The sequence below is a fragment of the Dromaius novaehollandiae genome, chromosome 7, assembly GCF_036370855.1.
Source record: "Dromaius novaehollandiae isolate bDroNov1 chromosome 7, bDroNov1.hap1, whole genome shotgun sequence".
Classification (NCBI taxonomy): Eukaryota; Metazoa; Chordata; class Aves; order Casuariiformes; family Dromaiidae; genus Dromaius; species Dromaius novaehollandiae.
In genome coordinates, this window is record NC_088104.1 from 25,387,589 (window position 1) to 25,409,763 (window position 22,175).

General features: G+C 38.5%; 1 protein-coding gene across 2 annotated transcripts in view; it reads right to left on the reverse strand.

Moving 5' to 3' along the window:
* Positions 1-22,175, reverse strand: part of CHN1 (chimerin 1) — a 106,346-nt gene that overhangs the window by 39,127 nt on the left and 45,044 nt on the right. For both annotated transcript variants that reach the window (XM_064514985.1, XM_026092810.2), the window contains one exon: positions 15,503-15,791. In XM_064514985.1, coding sequence (XP_064371055.1) covers positions 15,503-15,791 — 289 coding nt within the window. The remainder of the gene's footprint in view (positions 1-15,502; positions 15,792-22,175) is intronic.

Below are 22,175 nucleotides of genomic sequence, written 5' to 3' on the forward strand. Positions count from 1 at the left end.
ATATTTTCAGACCTTTTTGATAAGAGTGTATATAATCTCCAGAGCAAGCAATTTTAATAAACATTTTTATATCTAGAACTTAAAACACATTTTAAAAAGCCACTTTAATTAAAATCTTAACTAAAAAAACTCAGCCAATGTGTTGGCTTAGTTTAAAGCATGATAGTTAAATAAAAAAGAACACCCAAACAGAAGTTCAAATTCCTGAAAAAAATGTTGCCCAATATTTCCAGGGATAAGCTGTTAGAAATTACTGCATAAAAAATGGTTTAGTTTGGTATTGTACTGTGCATTACAATTAGAGAATATTAACACTGTTTGTGAAGATTTCAGGTTCATACTAATATGCTTTTCAGAAATACCCTGACATACCCTCGTTCTCATGACAAGCAAGCTTAAAAACAGAGACCTTTGAGAAAGCCAACATAACAGTGCTTTTTCTGTAACCTACCAATCACTGCAGCTGATTCAAATCTAGGACAGTCTGGCTGATTTTGTTACTGCTAGCGTGACTGGTTATAGATTTACTTCATGCACTTATCAAGATGGGCCTTTTGGAAATGACAAGTGGAAACTGCACACCGGCAAAAAGCATCCGCTATGACCATTTATCTCTTTCAGTAACAGACTCCAAGACAAAAGCCATTAACATTCACTTTTCTGCCTAGTGATACCAAAGCAAGGTACTTTGCAATGGCAAACGAAAAGCACATTTCTTTTCTTAAGGGGGGGGGGGGCTATTTTGATATACACCCAAGGATTTAGCAATGGTAAAAATAAAATAAAAAACTCAAAATACCTCCAATAACAAGTTCAGCTTTTTTTCTGGTTCTGGATGACTCTGTTAACATCAAATGACAGCATTTGGTGAGGTGAGGAAGTGGCCCTGTGTGTCCACTAATGCAGGAGGGAAATTTGAGGGATTTCCTTAATATTCCATAGATACAAATATCCCCAAAATACTATGAAGGTTATGTTTAATATAAATGTCCCTCTCTTCTGTGTGTGGGTACATAAGAATATGCATGTGGGTATGTGAGAATATGCACAGCAGGGACTTGGATGTTGCAACAAATAACGCTGCTCAACTGGGTTTTAAAAACAATAGGTACAATTTTATTTATGCTGTATAAATAGCTAGTAATAGACTTCAGCACAGGGTAGTGTCTGAACTCGATGGACCAGATGATGCTAACTGCACTCCTCCTAGGGCTCCTGCTTTTGTCCTGGTTCAGGCCTGGAAGTGGCTGAGCCAAGGAACTCCTCACCTACAACCCGTGCAGCACACGGACACGGGACGTCTCCCACTCCCCTGCCTGCATCTGTTAAAGTAATCAACGACTCCACTCCTTCCCCTAGCGTCAGAGACTACCAGCCGGTTTGTAAGGGGCAAGCAATGACTGTGGAACAAAAGCACAGCTGTTACCAAGCTGTGTGAGAGGGAGGCAGGATATGTCAATCAAACACCATGCAAAAAGATAACCAGAAAGCTAAAAACTGAAATCTCTTCACTCCTAACTCCTACTGTGGTGAGGAAAGTGTTTCCCCGTGGCAGTGGGTTCAAGCTGAGGGTTCACACTAACCAATTTTTCTCCTCACTTTTTGCATCTCATTAGTACAGCTTCTTCCTTTCCTTGGGAAAACAAGCTGAATTAAAAGGGGGCCAACTCCTGCCCAGTGTGTTAAGTACAGAGGGGACCAAGGGCAGGTACAATGTGGAGGACCCCATCTCCCTGCCTCAGAAAGCCATAGCCGCATTGTTTCTGAGAGGCAGGGCGTAAAACAGTCACAAGAGCAAGGAGAGAAGCATCAAGAATCAGCAGAATTGGTCTCCAATGCGTCCTTCAGATGAAGCCTATCCTTTACAGCTTTGTTTTCAATCCATTCCACACACCCTTCTGCCCTTTATAGCTTTGGGTTTTGATCCATTCAAGCTACCTTTCCTCTTGCCAGGAGCCTGGGCCAGGAAGGTAGTAAGCTAAACAATGAATTAAAGAAGCTATATGCCCTGTACTCCTCTCCAGGGAAAAGGCAGAAGCAGAGGGACAGGGAGGACTACACTCATATAGGTTGGCTTTAAGCCAACCATTACACTGATGGGCATTGCTCTGAGAGCTCTGTGTCTTGCAGCAACGAAACCGGGGGGAGGAGGAGCCGATGGTAGCAAGGAGGTCTGCCTGAAGAAGAGACTCTGACCCTGACGAGCAACACGCAAAGGTGGTTCTGGAAAGTGTTTAAACGACAACGGTTCCCTTCAAGGAGTTCTTTCTGTACCAACTCCTGCTCCTGAGCAGCTTCTCTATCTTGCTCCGATTTAATCATCATTTTCTATTTCAGCTAACAGCATTGCATTTTCTTCTATTTCCTTGTTTGTGGCTTCTGTCTCCTGGCTGGCCTACAGGGAGCTGTGCCTCTGTGACTAGGGCATGGTTACTGCAATAAGGTGTCAGCAAAAATAACTTGACTTGTGACACTTCAAGGCAAATTTTATTCCAAAAAAAACTTTATAGTCATTTATAAATGCTACAAGACAATGTGCTCTATAGGAGTGATAACAGTCAAAACCTAATGCAAACCAGCAGCTCTATGAGTATTACTCTTTTGGCAAATGCTCTTTGTCAGTAATATACTACATTAAACATTGTAAGAGAAATTAGGCTGTTAGACTAATTTCTGAAACCACATGCAACTGATGATAGTTTGTCATCTGACCCACACCATTATAAGGATTTCCTCAAATTAAATTAGATAAAAGGAGAAGAGAAGGCACATCAAAAAACTCAACCAGACCCTTTGGTGAGGAACCTCATCTGTCTCCCGGCAATGAAATGTTGACGGGGGCCAAACTTTATGAAATATAAATAATTTACAACACTTCCTTTGTTGTATCAAGAATCATCTTGTTAAAAGCAATTTTTAGAATAAACCTCTACACCTTTTTGTAACTGAAAACATACACTTAGGTATAACAACAATCATGTAATCCACAGGGCCTTTCTATTGTTATATTTATAAGGGATTTTCACTCATGGAACAGGAGACTTGAATATTGGTATAACATGGGCAAGCACTATGGAAATTTCTTTTTATGTCTCATTAATATTTTCTTACCTGAAGTATAATATTCATTTCACATTAGTCTTCTCTGGCAGTCTAATGTCTCTAATATTAGCCTTTTTGGTTCTACACAGTAATTCAATTTAGAATAATTCAATACGTGTTCTAATTGAAAACTGCAGCTCATTAATTTCTAAACATTCTTCGTATTTTATACTACACCTGTTCCTTTGGCACATCCTCTATTTTGAATTCATCTACTTCTTCCTAAATAAGCTATGTTGCTATGATACATATGCTGTCAGAGTTTCTTTCTTCAATATACTTTCAGTACATAGTCATACTTATTTAGCATAAATAAGACTCAGAGTGAAAAGTCTCCTAATCCTCTTTAATTAACACTTGATTCAACCCCATGAATCAAGGTGAAAATAATTTTGACACTAAAAGAATCCTGGAGTTGTGACATTGACATGAAACATTCTTGCAAAATTTTTAATGGTGAAATCATACTCATGGACCACCTCACTGTGGAAAAAACTACAAAAAGTGGTAATCCCAAGTGTCTGTTAGCACTTCTTGCAGGCCCTAGTACCAATTTTCTAGCTGCACCCGTGCCCACAAGCATAGCTGTGCCAGTGCTGTAGGTCAAGGTCTACATTCGTTTTATACAATATAATTAGGCAGACTCAGAAAATGAAGCAGGCTGCTCATCCTTCAAATAAGTCTCCCACATAGGTTCTTAGTATCCTTGCATAAATCTCTGGTTAAATGAGGATTGATTTAAAACCTGCAATGAATGAAACCAGAGTCTGGTTCCACACTTTTGTCAGTGGAATTACACTCTGAAGAAGTCCCAAAGTCATTTTCTCAGGTTATTGCCACCCATAAGTCTCCTAATCCCTGATTCAGGAAGTAACACGTGCCTAACCTTTTCACCAGGATAACCCACAAATTGATTAAAACGTTGAGAGGACTAGAATTAACTGGCAGAAATGCCTCCAGAGCACCCCTGTGGATAGACTAGGCAACATATGCCTTCAGATTTCAAAGTAAGGGAAATAACATTGAAAGAAAAATTTGTTCTTCTTTTAAAAGAAACAGCATAGAAGAAAACTTGAAAACCACTGTGATGCGTGGAACTTATTAGACAATGGATTTTGTTAAATTATTCAGACGTAGTCCTCTGTCCTTTGCTTTCTTACGCTGACCACTTCTATGAAAGAAGTTGCTGCCCTGGAAACCGGGTGGCTGGGCACTGTTTGCAGTTAGCTAACAGTTCCTCCTACAGCACATTGGTTCCTGCAAGTAGCTGAAAAGAATTATTCTATATCCTATTGACCGACATTCCAATTTTCTCATTTCTCCTTTTCCACATATGGTTCGTCTTTCCTATTTACTCCCTCTTAGTTTCCTAATTAACACTTATAAATGCCTCTGTCATGTGAAAATTTTCATGCAAGGGCAGGAAGCATCCCATTTCTCTAAAGGAAACTACAGCTGGTAAAAATTCTTAATCAAGACAGGTAGTCTAGAAACTATTATCTTCAGTGGCCAAACTAAGCATCTTTAAAACAAATCTAAATAATGTCTTTATTTGAAAAATGGATCATTTTGAATCTGAGCTGGCACTGCAATTCCCCATCATAAATTTGGGCTACACAAATTATTTGCTTTTGGGGGAGAAGCAGGAATTGGCAGGTGGCCAGCTTACACAAGCTCTATCACAGTGTAGGGACCTTGGGTTGTTTTTTTTATTCAGCAAGTCTGTGACTTCTTGTAACAGAATTTTCAGTTGATGTCAACTTTTACTTGAAATCTAGTAGTCCTAGGTCCCAAACACTAACTCAAAGATCTGCCATTTGGAATTTCAGAGGCATATGATCTTCAGACAGAAAGATTTTCTTCCGAGTATAGGGCACATGGAAGATTAAAAAAAGAAAAAAAGCTTGGGGTACAGTTTCATTTCTTAAATTCAGTTACTGAAAATGAACAAAATATTTGCCCAGCATAGCTGTTTTCTTCTTAGTTAGTCTGTTTTTTTAGTCTCATCTTACTAGGCAATCTTTTATTTGTACTGCTAGCATCAACTAGCACTCTAAGCTCATATGACTTCTAACATTGTTATTGTTTGCATTTTCAACGATAAAAATACCCCAAGAGGATTAACCCATAAGCCCCACGACAAGTTATCTAGTAATCTCTCGGCATATCAACTTGCTGAGCAATGAGTGTGCTTTAAGGACTTCTGTTTACGACAAGGTGATTGTCAGCTTCCAAGCAGCAGGCTGCAGCTCTGAGACAAATGCTAATGGGGATTTGGAGTCTGAAGTGAATGTGAAGCTGTCACAGACTGAACACTTCCAAATCTGTGAAAGATACAAACCTGCATGATACTCTTGGAATTTTTAACTGTTTGTATTAAACATATTCTTACTCTAATCTTCAGCCAAGTCACAAAAATGCTTGAATGCAAACACAATTCACTATCATATTAGTTTTGGTAAATACTTCAAGACTTTTCTGGCAATATAAAATCATCGGAAACCTTCTTCAACCATTTGATACATACGGCATAAAGCTTTTAAAACATTTCACAGTTACATGTAGAATGGAAATGGGGAATATAACCTTTCATATTTTCACAACATTCATTCACTCTGCTCTGAAAGGGAAAAGGTGCTTGCTTTCAAGTGCTACTAATCTAATCCACAAATTGGAAACCATAAAAAATGTATTAATTCACATACAAGTACAAGTAAGGTTTAATAGGAGACATTATCCTTTGTGATTCTAGCCCTAATGTTCTTTAGGCAACCTATTTCAACTGCTTTAACCAAATACAATAATAATACTCACTAAAAATTATATCAGCTAAGTGCATTATAATATGATCTTCACTATTAGAAAAACATGATCCTGCAGTTATTTTTCAAGTTGTGTCGAAGTCAGGAGTATCAACACGAATATGACAAGGGTTAGAGCAAAAATGGTTCTCGAAGAGTCGGATTTTTCAACTTGATGGCTCTTATGTTGCTTAAACATTAGGACTGTAATAACAGCAAATGCCAGCAGTGGCACAGTTCCTAACTGCTGATGCCATGCAGAAAAAAAGGTTAAATATAGAAAAGTTTTATGTTCTAAAAGTTAATGTTCTAGCTAAGACTTTGGAAAACTGTCAGAGTTGCTGTCTTTGCTGACAACTAGTGTGACAAGTTTGAAGTAATAAGAGCGAGCAGTATATTGAGCTTAGTAACAAAACTGCTTTCCTTACTTTGCTCATATTCGGAAGAAAAAACATTCAGCTAGAGATGAAAACTAAGCATGAGAAATTTTATCTGAAAATACCTTTTTCTTCTGAAAGACAAAAAGGAAAGAAACAACAGTTAGAACAGATCAACTCTTGCAGCATTAACCACAGGGTAAATGATTCTTTCTTTTTGCTTTCCTAGACTAATACATGCAAATAGTTCACTCAGCCACCTCTAACTACTCTTTCTGCTCCCAGTTCTAAAACAAGCATTTTACTCTTCACGGGTCTCATGGTTTGGTAACCACTTACATGAATGGGCAATTATTAGTGGACCAGATGTGTCTGCCTATCATGGGATTAGCCAGCTGAAAAGAGGATGACACACCAGACCTCCATCGCTCTATGGCCTTTTGATCTTTGTATAGAAGCCAAATGATAAGAATTTGCATGTGTGAGCATGTAAACAGTGACCAATGTAAACCTACTTATTTCCCCCCTCCCATCTAAATTAAAAAAATACCACACTACAAACAGTAAGGAGAAAATGGAGCTTGTATGAATAAGGACAGAAGTGGAGAAAATGCATGGTATGCAGACTCTCTTAACACAGAGTTATGCAGGGTATAGAGTTGCAGAGGGTATAAAACACAAGACATCTTGGATATTAGTTCACAGCAAAAGGCGCCACTAGCAACACTTCCTGCAGCCCCTGGGTTTTCCTTGAGAGTCTCATATCCAGCTAGCGACCAGACCTGACCCTGCTTAGTTTATGAGATTAGACACAATCGTAGCCCAAGGTGATTATCACCAGCTATACAGTGTCACATTATAAAGTCTAAGTGAGGTAAGAAACTTGTAAATAACAAAATTATCCCTTTATAGGTCTCTTAATTCAACAGTCCAGTCTGTTTCCTGTAGAAGTGATTAGTAATAGAAAATAATTAGGAGATGCCAGATGGGAGAAGGAGTTAAAAAAAAAAAAGAAAAAAAAGACTCAAACTCACACAGCTAAGGAAACAGAACAACAAATGACAGAGCTGCCAGCTAGCAACCCACTGCAGTCCTTCACAATCCTGAAAGCTCTTTGCGTAACTAATAAATGACAATCACATGCCTCCTTTAGCAACTGCTCTGAAAAGAGACCCACCTTCTCTTTTTTTGTTACCACTGGAAAGATTATGCCGTCGTGAGAAGACATAAAAAGTCATGGAGAAACCACAGTTCAATGTAAAAAAATAAAAAAGCCTTCATTTCCTTACATATGGATGTGAGGCTTCCTCTCTGTACATGTAGGCAGCCTTTTTGGAAACCACCAGTATAAGGTCCACGGGGAAAGGAAAGCAGCAGACTCCTACAGAGTATGAGGACCGAAGCCACGACAGCTGTCCCTTGCTCATGAGGACCTGAGGTGGATCTCTGTATTTCCCCAGCTAAGGTCTGCCAGGATGGGCAAATCTCTCTTCATCTAAAGAGTGCCTGAATGTATCCATCCTCTTCAAGAGCTAAGGGACATTCCCCCCCTCCCTGTGATCGTTCCTGCACTAGGCTATGCCAATTAAAAAGGAGGGAAACTTCTGCCACTGAATAAGAGAAGCTGAGGATATATGGTACTTCTTGAAGGACATTGGGAAGAACTGCATTTTACTAGCCAGGGCCTCACACTGACCTACCTCTCACAGCACTTCGAGAAACACAGGGAAGGAGTAACTTATTCATCACTAATGGCTTCATTTTATCACTAACATCACACCTGGTGTTCTTCAGACTGAACTATGCAGCAACTGTACTGCTTTACAGCCTTTCTGACAGTTACGCCTGGCATTCATTTTACAAAGGCTTGAGGGGACACAGGGCATATACTGAGGGTGATGACTCCCAATAGTTTTGTTGAGGGCCTGGTCTGGGAGTCCGAGGGGGCATCCAGGAACCAAATTCTTCTCCCCAGGACTGGGCCCCTGACTGCTCATGGCAGCTGGCTATCTCAGTATAATTAGACACTGGACTAATGTATCTTCCTGTATAAGTCTCACGTGCCAGATCAGGAAAAAGTCAAACTTACATGATAAAGCACAAGGTCACATGACAAATCATCTCAGCAAGTTGTCGAGTGACTTGTATCTATGAAAAAAGACTGAAGTGGGGTGCTTATCCTCAACCGTGCATAGCTACAAAACGGTAAGGAAATATCTCTGCAGGAGCAGCAGCACGATAGGAGACGTGTTGTGCATTTGAAATGCAATGTGACTTAAACCCCTCCTAGATGTCTGAAGTTTGTACTGTTTTATTTATGTTTAACTTTGAAATACTAGACCAACAGTAAGCACGTGGGCTACCCACACAGGCATGCAACTTTCACATTAATACCACACATCATTGTGTGGGCATTAAATTAACTGTGCTTTGGAGGCACAGGCAGGCAGATGAAGGTCCTGCAGCGTTAACTGGGATCGCTGGGACCCTGCTTGCACAGCGAGGCCCTCGCAGAGTACAGCCGGGCACCTACGGGGAGCTCCCTGGGAGAGAGGGAAGAAGGAATTCAGGCCAGCACATGCACGCAAGCCACGCACCCCAATTAGCACTGGAGCCAAGCTACAGATCCATTCAGAGACCGTTAAAAAAAGTCTGGCCTGCTAATTTACCCTTGTTACGCGTGAGCTATTGACAAGAGAAAAGCTAGATATTCTGTGACCTTGGAACTACTATTATAAAAGTTTATGCTTCGTTTGGGAGCTCTGAATCTTAAAACAAGATCAGTTTATACAGTCTTCTTAATGTATCAATTTTACTGCCACACTGAACATAAATAAGGGCTTAGGTTACTATAAATGAGTAGGAATGGAAAAAGCACTCTAACAAAGAATGCTCTTCATGCTGATGCCTGCGTGCTGGACACCAACTGCAATTAGTTTGCTTTTCTCAGTTCTTAATAAACACATAATTAAATTAAAAAATTATCCTTATAAAAACTTTTCAAAACCATTTGCAGTATTATTTTGAAAGATATATATGGCATATATATGCCATATACAATGGCATATATGGTAATAGATCCCTACCACCATAAATGCTAAAGCACAGAAAGTGAAGATGAGGAAGACTGAGGGTGCGGCAAAGCACAGAAAGTGAAGATGAGGAAGACTGAGGGTGCGGCAATCTGTGCTGAGCACAAAGCTGCTGATAAACCGCAGCAGCTACCTAAAAAGACTTCTTTCATTCTGTTAGGAACTTTCTTGGTATTGACAAAGTTGTCTGTGCTTTGAAGTCTCTGCTGAAAGATGGGCTAAACCCAGAAGAAATAAATAGAAGTTTTTGCCTTCCACAGAGTTATGTTTTATTTATAAATTACATTAAACTTACAGAGTGATTGTCATGGACACCCGCGCAGGGACTGGAAAGGAACATTTGTGCAAAAAGAGTTGACAATCTCCTCAAGTTAACCCATAGGATTCTTCAGTGTTCAGTGTCTTTAAATGTACTTTAAGGTAAACATTTATCAATTGTATTTTTAATGGGATTATTGCTTTGTTGCCAGCCTTGTACTGGCTACTGCTGGTCTAGAGTTTTATGTATTACATGCCCATCTTTTCCTGATAAAATTAAGTCAGTTCTAGTAAGTGAAAAAAAATGCTTCGAACAACTTCCAGCATCAAGATTTCTCCACTCTCAAAAGTGTACTTTCCTTCCCGATAATTAAGACAATGTCTTCTTTTCACCCACTATCGGTCCTAGTACTGGTATTACCAGGCACCAAATAATGTTGCCAAAGGCTATCTTCTTCCATTATGGATCTTGCTAAGGGGGCTTACACTTTTATGACAGACCATTGTAACTTCCTCTGCTAGATCTGCTGATACCCTTTCACCAAAGATAAAATGAGCCTTGGCGAAGGATGCTTTTTAAACAGATCTTACGGACTAGCAGATTTGATTGAGAACAAAAATAGTAGTGTCATTAATGAAAATATACATAGCAGTTCAAGGTTGGAAAGTGAGACTGGTCCTTCTGTGAACACCCTTGATCTTGTATGGGGAGCCTGTTATGAGTCCATTAGAAACATACACAGAAAATGCAATTAACTTTGTGCTCTGGATTATCTTTGGAGGCAAGCTTAAAAGCATGTTTCCTACTATAACCACGCAGAGTTACGTTTCCAAATCTCCCTGACCAGAGTTGCAGACAATCAGACAGAATTCATCATTATGGAGGAAAAAATGGCATTACCACTATAATCATTAAAAATACAACAAAAAAGTACTTTTGTTGGATGACTGCTGCTATGACAAACCTTCTCTCAAATCCTTCCATCTTTAGGAATTTAACTGGATGCAGTAGAGTCTAGAAGGTTTTTTTTAATTGATTTGCAGTTACTGAAAAGTTTCTTGAAGAAATACTACTTAGCACCAATGTAAACAAAAATAAATGTGATTCAGTTGCTATCCTAACATTAACCTCAGCATTTCACTCTGAAGGAGTGAATAACTCATAAGTGAATTTTTCATTTTTTCATAACTAACATTAAATCTTGGATGAAGTATTCACACAGTTCCTTATGCCAGTATCTTAAAAGTATGTCAAAATGAAAAAAAGTTTTAATTTCATGTTGTGCAAGGCTTTCAAGAAGGACCTTGACGTATGTATCTAGCTATTTTTTAATTTCAGAGAGCTACCATTTTTATAAGGTATCTAACTGAATTAAGTCATCTACTCAAAGACCATAATTACTTTTGAGGGTAAAGAATTTGCAGAGATCCATCAGTATTCAAGGACATGGGAAGAGCAGTTAATGTATGATAATACCCAGTATGATACTGGGTATTATTTCCACTTCCTCATTACAGACTGAAAATGAATGGGAAGCCCTCTTTCAAAAGGATTTCAGAACTCTTTCTTAATACACAGACCACAATGGCTGCATAATTTTGAGTTTTGAACAATCTGCAGACTGTTTTGGGAACCAGCATTACCTTTTTAGCACAGCAGCTACAACACCTATTCAGGGCATTCGAGCATGACCAGCACTCTTCTATTTTCAATCTCTGCTCCTCCAGTTATCTATTAATTCTTTCACAGGTCATGAAAGTCATAAATCATTAGCCAAGAATTATTTTATTTTTAATATATACTTGAACATGGCAAGCAGTCAAATTCCTTCTCATAATCAGTGAAGCACATGCTGGGGGATGGATTAGATTCTCATGCTTTTCCCATTAAAACTGTATCTTAAATCACGCCACAATATGGTCTCTTGCAGGACTCAGTACTTATGACTATTGCGATTTGTGTCCTACAACACTCATTTAATGATTACATAATTTTTGTCTTTTCATCTTTTATCATCTTGAAATCCTTCTCCTTTTCTAAGGCTCATTTTTAATGTACTGCACATGACAATTCACCCAATGTCCACTGAATTCTTCTACTATAAATTAATTGCTGAAAAGAGTGGGGAACAAATAAAGTAGTATTAATGTATACCGGGAGACATCTAACATACCTTTGTGGCATTCCCAGCCACTGACTCATATCAGATTCACTGCTAGGTGAAGGGCTCTTTACTATTTCATTTTCAAGTTTGAGGTGTGTTCTCTGGCTGCCCAGTTTCATCTCCTTGATTTTATGACAGACTGTGAAATTACATTCCCACCAGCTGTTCCACAGTTGGAGCCTGTGTGTCTCTCCATTCCTTTTTCTCAAGAATTTATCTTTTATACACCACTTACATAACACAGGATTGGGCAACAGTCACAGTCACAAAGTTTAGATTCAGATCTGAACATCCTCAGAATCTGCAAATCTGGGAAATGTATTTTTGCTCAGGGTCACCTCTGTTCAGGACCCAGACTCTTTCCTCTGCTTACTGAGGAAGAAGCATAAGGTGAAAAGTTAGGGAGAAAACTCCGGTTTAAAACTGATAAAGATGCACAACTGCCAAATACTGCACCCCGAAAAAATTTTCTTCTTCAGCATCACTAGGATAATGTTGCAGCACACAGCTTTGGCTATTTGGATCATAAGGCAATGTTTTTCTTGTTGTAGTTTGGCCAATTTTCTTTGCATTCTTTGTTAGAATTGTCAATATCAATTCAGTAATATATTTCATATTGGACAACAAGAATGTACTCTTCCATCTCTCTCACCAAAGAGAAACTACTTGACCTATTTATAAGTGTGCTACAGGAAAGCTTCTCTATACCGCAGTTAAATTATTCAAATGACTGTTCATAATAAAGTAAATAATACATTATTATAAATTTCAGCTTTGAAAGAAATATCAATAAAAATCAGGAGCCTGCAAAAAGACCTTCTGAGCAATTCAATAGAGCATTTGTATCTTTTTCTTATTTTATGTATTATTATTTTACCCAAAATACTTCTAATCTAGCAGAGATATTAGGCCTTCTGTTTAACTGGAGATGCTGTAATCTCTCCTGTGTTCCTCTCTGGTAGAGTGTTACCGTTTTACAGCAGGTAGGCTTTTAAAAAGGTCAGAGAAACATTTCCTGTCATCTAGCACTTGAAATCATGTTTCGAATGCAAATTATTCATCTTAGAAGCATATATATCATGCCTTTACTGTTTTTTACATAATTAACAGGCACTGGGAAATTCCTACCAAGTGTGATGCAGCTGCTCATTTGTACAGTCCTCAAGTCACTCAGTTGCATTCATCCCATTTGAACCTGAGCCAGTTCACCCAGGCTGTCACGGTGACAACATTAGGGGGTGTGCAAGTAGTCAAGCCCCCTGGCGAGTGACAGGAGCGTTCCGACAGCCCTCCAGGGTCTCCTCTCCCCCATCTTTCCCCCCACACCTGCCTTGGCTCTTAGTGCACCAACACACTCGCCATCGCACCTGGCAGGGCCATTGGCAGGTCACTCTCTCCCTTCCTACTTTCCCCTGCTCTACGATGTGCAGAGGAGGGAGAAATGATTCAGCAGGCTTTACCTGGACCCTGGGGCTTATTCCAAGTGCTGATGTTGCTACTGGGGCTGGGTGTTCGTAATGGGGTTGAATGCCTTATATCCCATGAAGATTCGCTGGGTGAAGTGGCACACTGGACTCTCTGTGCCATCTTCCAGCAAAAGGCTTGAGAAGTCTAAAGGCAACAGAGATGTGCCCTCTGTTCCATTACACAGTAAAAAGACCACGCTATGCCCTGCCTGGGTAGCCTACGATAATAATCCAACTGGATGATAGCTTTGAAGTTAAATAGAAATTTCTGCATTTAATTATACTATGGTGCCTCGTTGTTTCCACTCAGGTATCAGCATCAATATGTTTCCAAGACAAATAAAGCAAAAAGACTCAAAAGCTGGGCTTCAGGCCAATCAAGACCATTGCAATTGAACTATCTTGCACATGAAGCAAGTTCAGCTGCTTATAACTTCTGAACAAATGGTGTGGGATGCTACAATTACATGACTAATCTCTCTAAAGGTTTATCATCTAAAATTTCAGTCTAAGAGAACCCCTTAGTAATTCTTGAGCTATTTCATGAAAAATGTTTCATGGGAATATGTATGTTTTGTTGGTGAGTTTGACATAACACCATGCATTCTATAGAAAAAACAGTATCCTTCAATAATAACCACTGAAATCCCTTTACTATGCAAACTTTTTCACCAGTCTAAGAAATGTGATAGAAGAGAATTCTGCTGTCACTTGAAAGTTGCAGTAAGAGTTAATTTTACCACAGAAAGCGTAAATAGTGACTTCCAGAACCATTTGTGACTTGCAGGAGATTTTTACCCAGCTTTTGCATTACAATGAACCCTCTGTGATAACATGCAAAAAAATTCTTTTGAAACAGCACACTGCAAGTCAGTGGCTGTCAGGAGCTGTAACTGGTAAGTCATACCTCTCCCGCTAGTAATTAATAGGCAAGAAAGTTGATATTTAACATGGTCAGCTAGCATCAATATGCTCACCAATATTTCTTTTGTCAAAATCATCTGATCAGAATAGGACAAACAGTGAAGATCCATACTTTAAGTCGGGCGCTTCATCTCTCAGTAAAGTCAGTGCAGGTTGGCAGATTGTGCTAGAGGAAGACTTAACCAACGTTAGGAGCTTCCTCTCTCTGTGGACTCTATAAGGAGCTTAGTATCCCAATTTAGTCAGGTATGTTGGAAGCCTTCAGTGTGACCTTTCCTCTCCCTCTTTGAGGGTGTCAAGACAAGCTGAGATCACCCACTTCTATTTCTGATCGGTAGGACAAACAAATGATCCAAACTCAGGTTAGTATTTCTTCTGTGCGCTATAATAGCATGTTAGATACTCCTAACTTCATTGTGAAGTGAGTGAAATAGGGGAGCATATCAGTGTTATACATGCACTAATACGTAGATTTAGCAAAAAAAATTTAAAATACATTTTATAAAGACTTTCATATGTGGGCTTTTCAGTAAGCAGAAAGTATTTAGTTTAAATTGATAGAATTTATATTATGTTTTCTTTAAGTTTAGTCTCTGTCACATGAACAAAGTTTCAGGCAGTTGCTTCGTCTGCCTGATACTGTCATAGCCTGCTTTAATGTTTCTATTTTTCACTGGTTCTAAGATTTTTTTTTTAGTTCATTTTTCATTTTTTATCCAGGATGCAGTTGATAATGCAACTCTCTGAAGAGAGCAATCCTTCATAAGTCTGGCTGAGGCCAAAAATAGTTCTGTCAATTTCTGACAGGCTGAACTTAGTCAAGTGAAATGTTTTAACATTTTATCATCTTAATGAACAGGCTTATTTATAATGTGGACAACTTTACTGTCATTGTATGGAGACGGCTGAGTACATTATGGAATGGATTTTGTTTGACGAATGCTGAATAGATTAGAGAATATATTTTTGGACCAGAGGGCAATTGTCTTAGACACTGTAAACAATTTTAAGATGCAACATACTTAGCCCATTTGAAATAAAGGAGTGACATAATGGTAACATCTACAACTGTAAAAATAACTGAAGAAAGGGACCTGACAATGATAAGTAACAAATCTCTGAATCACAGAAATTTGCAATATGCAAAAATTACCATTGAAAAAAACCTACAACCATTTTAAATATTAATACAATACTTTACATGATTATGCATACTAAATATCTACAGATACTTTTAGTATTTTATAGTAGGGGGGGAGTTGAAAGTATAAATAAGAAGTCTAACAGAAAAAAAAGTGCGGGTTAACAATTGCTTACCCTCTTTTCTGCTACCTCATCCTCTCCTGTAGACTCTTTGCCATCATGTGCATCTCTCAGGGTTGGCATATGTTTTTTGTGTGCTGGCTCTCTGTTTAAAGTTGTATATCCTATGTGTTCATAAATTGGATTTATTGTCATCTTGGCAATGTATTCTGCTGCCTTGGTTTCAATATAAAGAGTAATCAATCCATCTGTCACCAGGTCATGGATGGACTCAAAACGTTTCTCCCCAACAAAGTGCTTTCCATCGTAGTAGAGTCTGAAGTTTCTGGTTTGACTTCCAAATCTGCCTCAATGAAACGGGAAAGTATTTTTTAAAGAACAGTAAGCAAGAGCAAAGAAGAGTAAGCAAGCCTTTGCAAACAATAAAAATACTTTATCACTTAAAGCTGTGACTAGGCTCTGTATCTGGTCCAGACGAGAACTGCAAAATTCAACTACTAAATACAAATAGGAAGGAGAGATTAACAACAACTGCAGATATATAGCCAAACCAGTGACTGCCCCAGAAGGAGCTGTTTGTTCTCTTATTCTTTTAGACCTTCCATTATTCTGTGGAAAAACTGAAAATTACTTCACACTCGATATGGCTTTTTTTAGTACTTTAGTACTGCATCGCTGTACTCAATTTGCTTGGCTCTGATATGAAGAGTTCTCATAATAGAGTCCTCTATTACAGCTGATCAATACGGAGTTTTGATGCAGTCTTAGACCTCTGAACCCCTGCTTTTTTTCAGGAAGAGGCCATTCAGGGTTCAGTTCAGCTTCGGTGCCAACAATTACACTGCAGCAGAACCGCTGCCAGAACTGGAGCAGCACAGGACAAAATGGCACAAGGGCAAGCATTCTTTATTGCTGGCCAAAGGCCAAGGACTAACTCTTCAAGCTTTGTACAAAAGTCCCTCTGTGTTATGCTTGTTAAGTCCTGAGCTTCAAGCAAATCTTTGTAATATACAGGATATATAACCCATAAGCTATCTGGCGCTAGCAATTCTGCAGTCTGGGTGGAATAAGATTTTGATACAGCCTTTTAACAACCATAAATAACAATGTTGATTTTACCTGAATATTAGCACCTTTTCTAAAATTGTATTTTGAATCTGGAACTATTTTCCACCTGGAAGCAATCTAAACATGTGAAAACACATCAGTGTTTGCATTTGGCAACAATCAACACATTTCCTGCAGAGAAGATGGAAGCAAGAAGCTGCTTTCACAGCTCACTCCAGTGTTATTCCTTGGTCAGACAGCAGCAAGTGAGGCTGCTCAGGGTACCGGGCCCTCTCATGCAGCCAGATGCACCAAATGAATATTAAAAACTAAATCTGAAAAGATGGACTGCTTTTATTTCATGAACAAAGGCTTCACAAGAGATTTTTACGAATAAACTGAAGCTTTGCTGAAGTGGTTCCATTTCAATGGGGCCTTGCTGAATAGGGGAAAGCATAAATTTTATATGTTGCCTCAGGTGGAATATATGTATTCTTCTTCCAAAAAAGCCACTATTGGAAATATGGGCAAAATCATTTGTTCTCTTGTTTTATGAATCAAAATGCCCAAACTTCCCATCCCCCTAACAATAATCTGACACTGACTGTAATTTCAGGAGCTGCTATTTTTAAAGAGCACTCAAATGTGAGGCAATGTTCTCCTGAGGGGACTGTCAGCAGAATTCACATCCTGCTCAGTAATAAAAGAGGACACAATGTGTAGAAACTAAATGGGCATTTGACTGGAAATGAATCAGGTACTTCTATTCACGTTTTTATGCAACACACACTAAAAGTTCCCTGAATGAAACTGAAAAGCAGTAAATTCCAAAATGATAAAAAGAAATACATTTTTACCCCATGCTAATTTAAACATAAGCTACAATTTGGACTGAATACATGGTATTCAGAAACGAGAAAGATAATGTCCTAAGTCTCAGCACAGGGATAGGAACATGTTCAGGTTCATTCTTAAAGCATCTTTCTTCAAGGCACAACACAGATCATGTCTTTGAGAACACTAGGCACAAAACAGTTCTAATTGAAATGTTATTTCATTACTGAATTTCTTCTTCTTTCCTACAGATTATTTTCTGTTGGTTAAATCGAGAAGCTGGATAGGACCAATACCATCTCTACATCTCCTTGTGTTCTTTGTCTATCTATACCCCCCATTTTAATCTTCTTCCATTATAACAGTAAGTTTTTGGAGGCATGTATTGTCTCTAAGTTTTATATTCATCCAGTGTCGAGCACAATGAGGGCTAGTCTATACTGATCTCGTAAGCAGTACAGCAACATAAACACATACGTTGTTGACAAGTGGCAAAAACTGCTCAACTTCAAATATGTGGCAGGCTGGTCTTGACCATGAGATGGATTCCTTGCATGCTCTCCCTCCTCTGTCAGTGAAGTCAATACAAGCTAATGGTGCTCAGCACTTGGCAGCTCCAACGTGAGGAACCTTCACAGCCTTCTGCTAAAGCCACTGGGAATAATGCACAGGGAGCAATACAAGCACTATGATGTTAGGATTTGTCAGGAGAAACTAAGTAGGTTTGAAGGTAAAGAATAGCAGGCCTTAAATGATAATACACAACAGAATGATTTTTATTAAGAGATGTAGAGCAGGTGAAATGCTGTTCTAATCAGTAACATATGTTCTGACAGTATTTATAGCAGAGTCTTAAACAAACTGAAGGTCACTTATTGCTGGCTTTCTAGAAGAGAAAACATTACACTAATCTCATCAAGAGAAGATAAGGCACAGAAAAGCTTCTCAGAGCCTATTACTAAGTACACATGATGTCTTGATTTAAATAACATCCTTCAGGGTCTAAAACAAAGTTCTAAACAACAAGACATCCAAATACCGAGAAAGAAGTTCTTAAATTTTAGAAAATTAACCCTTCTTCCATCAAAGTCAAGTAACTGCATGCTCATATCTCAAGTTTATGTTTTCCTGAGAAGTCCGTATGCTGTACATCTGTTTGGACTGCTGTACACATAACATGGCTTAGAGAGAGGTATTACAAGGGACAGGACTGCAAAAAGTACACAACCTATATCCTGCTACTCCTGACCCATGTGTCAACATACAAGTATCTCACAGACAACAATTCACAATTTTAATTCTTTAAGAGCACCCTATTCCTAAACTCATCTCTCTTGTAAACCTCACAAGTAGACTGAAACTTCTTCCTGCATGCATCTGGGGAACTGCACATTAAATTTATTTTGGCATGTGTGGCCTTCAAGGTATGTTCAACTTTCTCAATTTAAAATACATTACCCCAATTTAACAATTACTGCTTAAAGGTATTTTGATAAACAAATCTAGTCTGCCTCACTGTCATAATCATTTGCAAAAAGTGCTTGCATATCAGCAGCAAAAGGTCAAAAATTGATGTTTTTTCTTTATCTGTTTTCATGTTTTTCTAAACCAAACTGTTTCTTCTCTACTCACTTCTTCTTCCACTGTGGGAAAATATATTGTTTTACAAATAGAATGGTATTAGCAATGAGGGGGGAAAAAAAGGCCACACAAATCAAAGAATGACCAATCTCTTTCAAAGATTCTAGCATCAATAACGTCTTTAACAATGCTCAGTTTTATTTCTCTCAAATTTATTAAAATTTCTGACTGCGCAATACTATTTTGATTAAATTACAATGTAAATGCAAATGTACATGTACGTTTGCAAATGATCAATTAAATTTTCAGTCCCTTCAGTCCTACTTAATATTATGGTTTAAATTTTTCCATTAGGAAGAATATTTCCTTATGTTTACTTTTGCTATAATATTACTGCAGCCTGGCTAATTATACATCACCGTGGAAACTAAGTAGAGCCAAGATTTGATATTTCAACTTCCTGATGGTCTCTTCCTAAAGGGAAGCATTAGTACTAGCTGGTTTTTGTTTAAGAAACAGAAAACAGGACACAGACAATGTATGTTCTCTTTTGGTTTAAACAGAGGAAGATTAGATGTTTTTCCAAGAAAAAGAAATAGACCTCTGACATGTCAAACAGTCTCATTGTATCTATTGTGCACTTGTTTGCAAGCAGCAGGACTAAAGATAAAAGACTTTTTTTTATTCCAAGTTGTCTGAAAAGCAATCAGTCTGTCTAGTCCCTTTGGTTGCCAATAGGGCAGAGTGGGTAACGACGTGGGAAAATGGATTAAATGATAGAGCAAATGCAGCTAGTAATAAAGGACTGAGGAGCTGAATTAGGTATCATTCCATGAGAAAGATGGGGTTCAGACACTCAGCTACCTACTCTGTATGCAGCATTCACTGATGAGACAAAAGGAAGACATGAAGGACTAAGAGCCCATCTGCACTTTCTTACCCTTTAAGAAGATGGATTTTAGAGTCCAAATACAGAATTGTACACTAGCTATTCACCCCCTTCACAGGCTATTTTATGATGAGAAGAGTATCTAGGCCCAAAGTAAAGACAAAAGCATTGTTTAAAATGCATAGCTGAGGCCAGACCACAGTTAAATTTAACACCCCTCAGGGCTACTCATGTCCTCATTGCTTTCAATGAGTTTCACTGAGCTGAGAAAGCTGAAGTTCTGTTCATGTGAATGACAGTTACTCGGACTTAATCTCCTGCGGAGAAAAGAGCGTCTCAACTTGCTTTATGGCCAAAAGGTAGAAATCTCACTTAAAATCAGCAGTCAGGATTTAAGCTCTAACCTCAGAAAACTCTCAACCAATTCTTAAGACTAGAGACCCAACAGTCTATAAAACAGAAATGTCTCCTGGTCATGCTGTGCTCATGTGAAAGAAAGCAAATGATTCCATGGATCCTCTTTTGGCCCATTTCCTTGTCAAAGAGGATCCTAAAAATGCAAGTGCTGCATGCTGCCGAAACCTCTTCCACACAGTTATCCCAGAAGGTCTCTAACTACTGAAAGCAGCTCATTGCTTGTTTGTTTGTTTGTTTTCCCTATTGGCACCTGAACTTCTGAGGATGGCCAGGAGATTGTGGAACTTGGCATCATTCCAAAGTGCCTGCCTGAGAAATAGTGTTATATCCAACACCTTGTAGGTAGCAGTGGTTTTCAAGAACACAACAGGCATAAACGAAATCAAATAATCAAATGCACTAGGGATTGAAAGTAAAGGTGCATTTTATAAAAGCAAAGACAAAAAAAAAAAAAAAAAAAAGGAAAGAGTCACTGTCGGAGAACAGTCACTATAGAGATTTTTCCTGTACCATTTGGAGGGGCAGCACTGGCTGGCTGGCTGAGGCATGATGAATGTTAGTTAGGTATAATGTTATCCCCAAAACCTCATCAGACCTGTGGAATGGGCAAATGCACAGTAAATGGAAAAAATGTGGCATGCTTCAGAGCTGAAAACAAGTTCCAGAGCTGGACCTGGCATGTGGCTACCCTGTGCCAGACTACCCCAATGCAGACACCACCTTTGCCTCACTCTGTCTAATTAGGATCAGATAAAAAAATTTAAAACAGGTGCTGTATCTTTGACAACAGCCTCTCATTTAAGACTGAAGATTTTTTCACTGCACCATTCCCCAGACTTCCTTCTCCAAGAGCGAAACAATGTGTGCAAATAGCACGCTGCAAATAACATAATCAGCGTGCACCAGAGCAGTGGCACCTTCCTATGGATCACGAGCAACGTCAGAGACAATGCAAGTGAGAGATAATGCTCTAGGGCAACAGCATAGATAACAGCTGCTAAAAACAATGAAAGCTGAAAGCATTATCAGCTCTTGGGACTATAATGGTGTGTGTTTCACAAATAAATGTAACGAAATAAAAGTTTTCTTTTTTTCCCCTCAACGTCTTATTTTAACAGCTTCACTGATTTTCATCATCTCACACCTTGAACAAATGCCAGCTGATCAAGGAACATGAATGCCATTAATACGCAGTGAGATCACTTAACACTTAAGATCATGCTTAACAGTGTTCTTGATTACCAATAGATTATTTGAAAATAATATGGTTGGTTTGAAATGTAGCTCTTGTACAGGTGCATTACCTCTTCTTGGTCCTGTGTTTTCATGTCTTATTCCATTTAAACTTGATAGAAGTCATTGCAATTGATTTGGTGATTGAATCAGAATCGGTATCAAAGCTTTGGCCAATGTTTTACTGCTTTCTCTACCGAATGTGCTTACTAGGAAGAAAAGGATTCATTCCTCACAAGGCTAATACCTTATTTGCTCCTCACTGTAGTTAGTGATTAAGATACGTTTGAAGTTTATATCTACATGGGAAAGTAGTAGAAGCTTGATATCTTTTCCTTAAATGAAAGCAGTTCTTTAGAGACTCACATTGACATGCCTGGAACAAAAACCTTCCGGAAATTTTACCGGCAAGAACATCAGTGATTTTTGCAATTTCATATTAAGCAAATAATTATCCTCCTTTATCAAATATTTTAAAGACTTAATTTTACTGCGTAACTCATGCTACTGAATTTTTTTCTATTGCTTTAAAACAGAACTTCCAAGTTAAAGTACCACCTATTACCACTTTCTGTTCAGCAAATTTCAAAATATTACAAATATACAAATATACAAATTTTACTTTCTGCCCACATATAACATGTTCATTTTGGGTCATATATGATATTCTTTTCCAAATAAATTTAGACATAGAACAACATCAGGCCTGTAAGGAAAATTCCACTG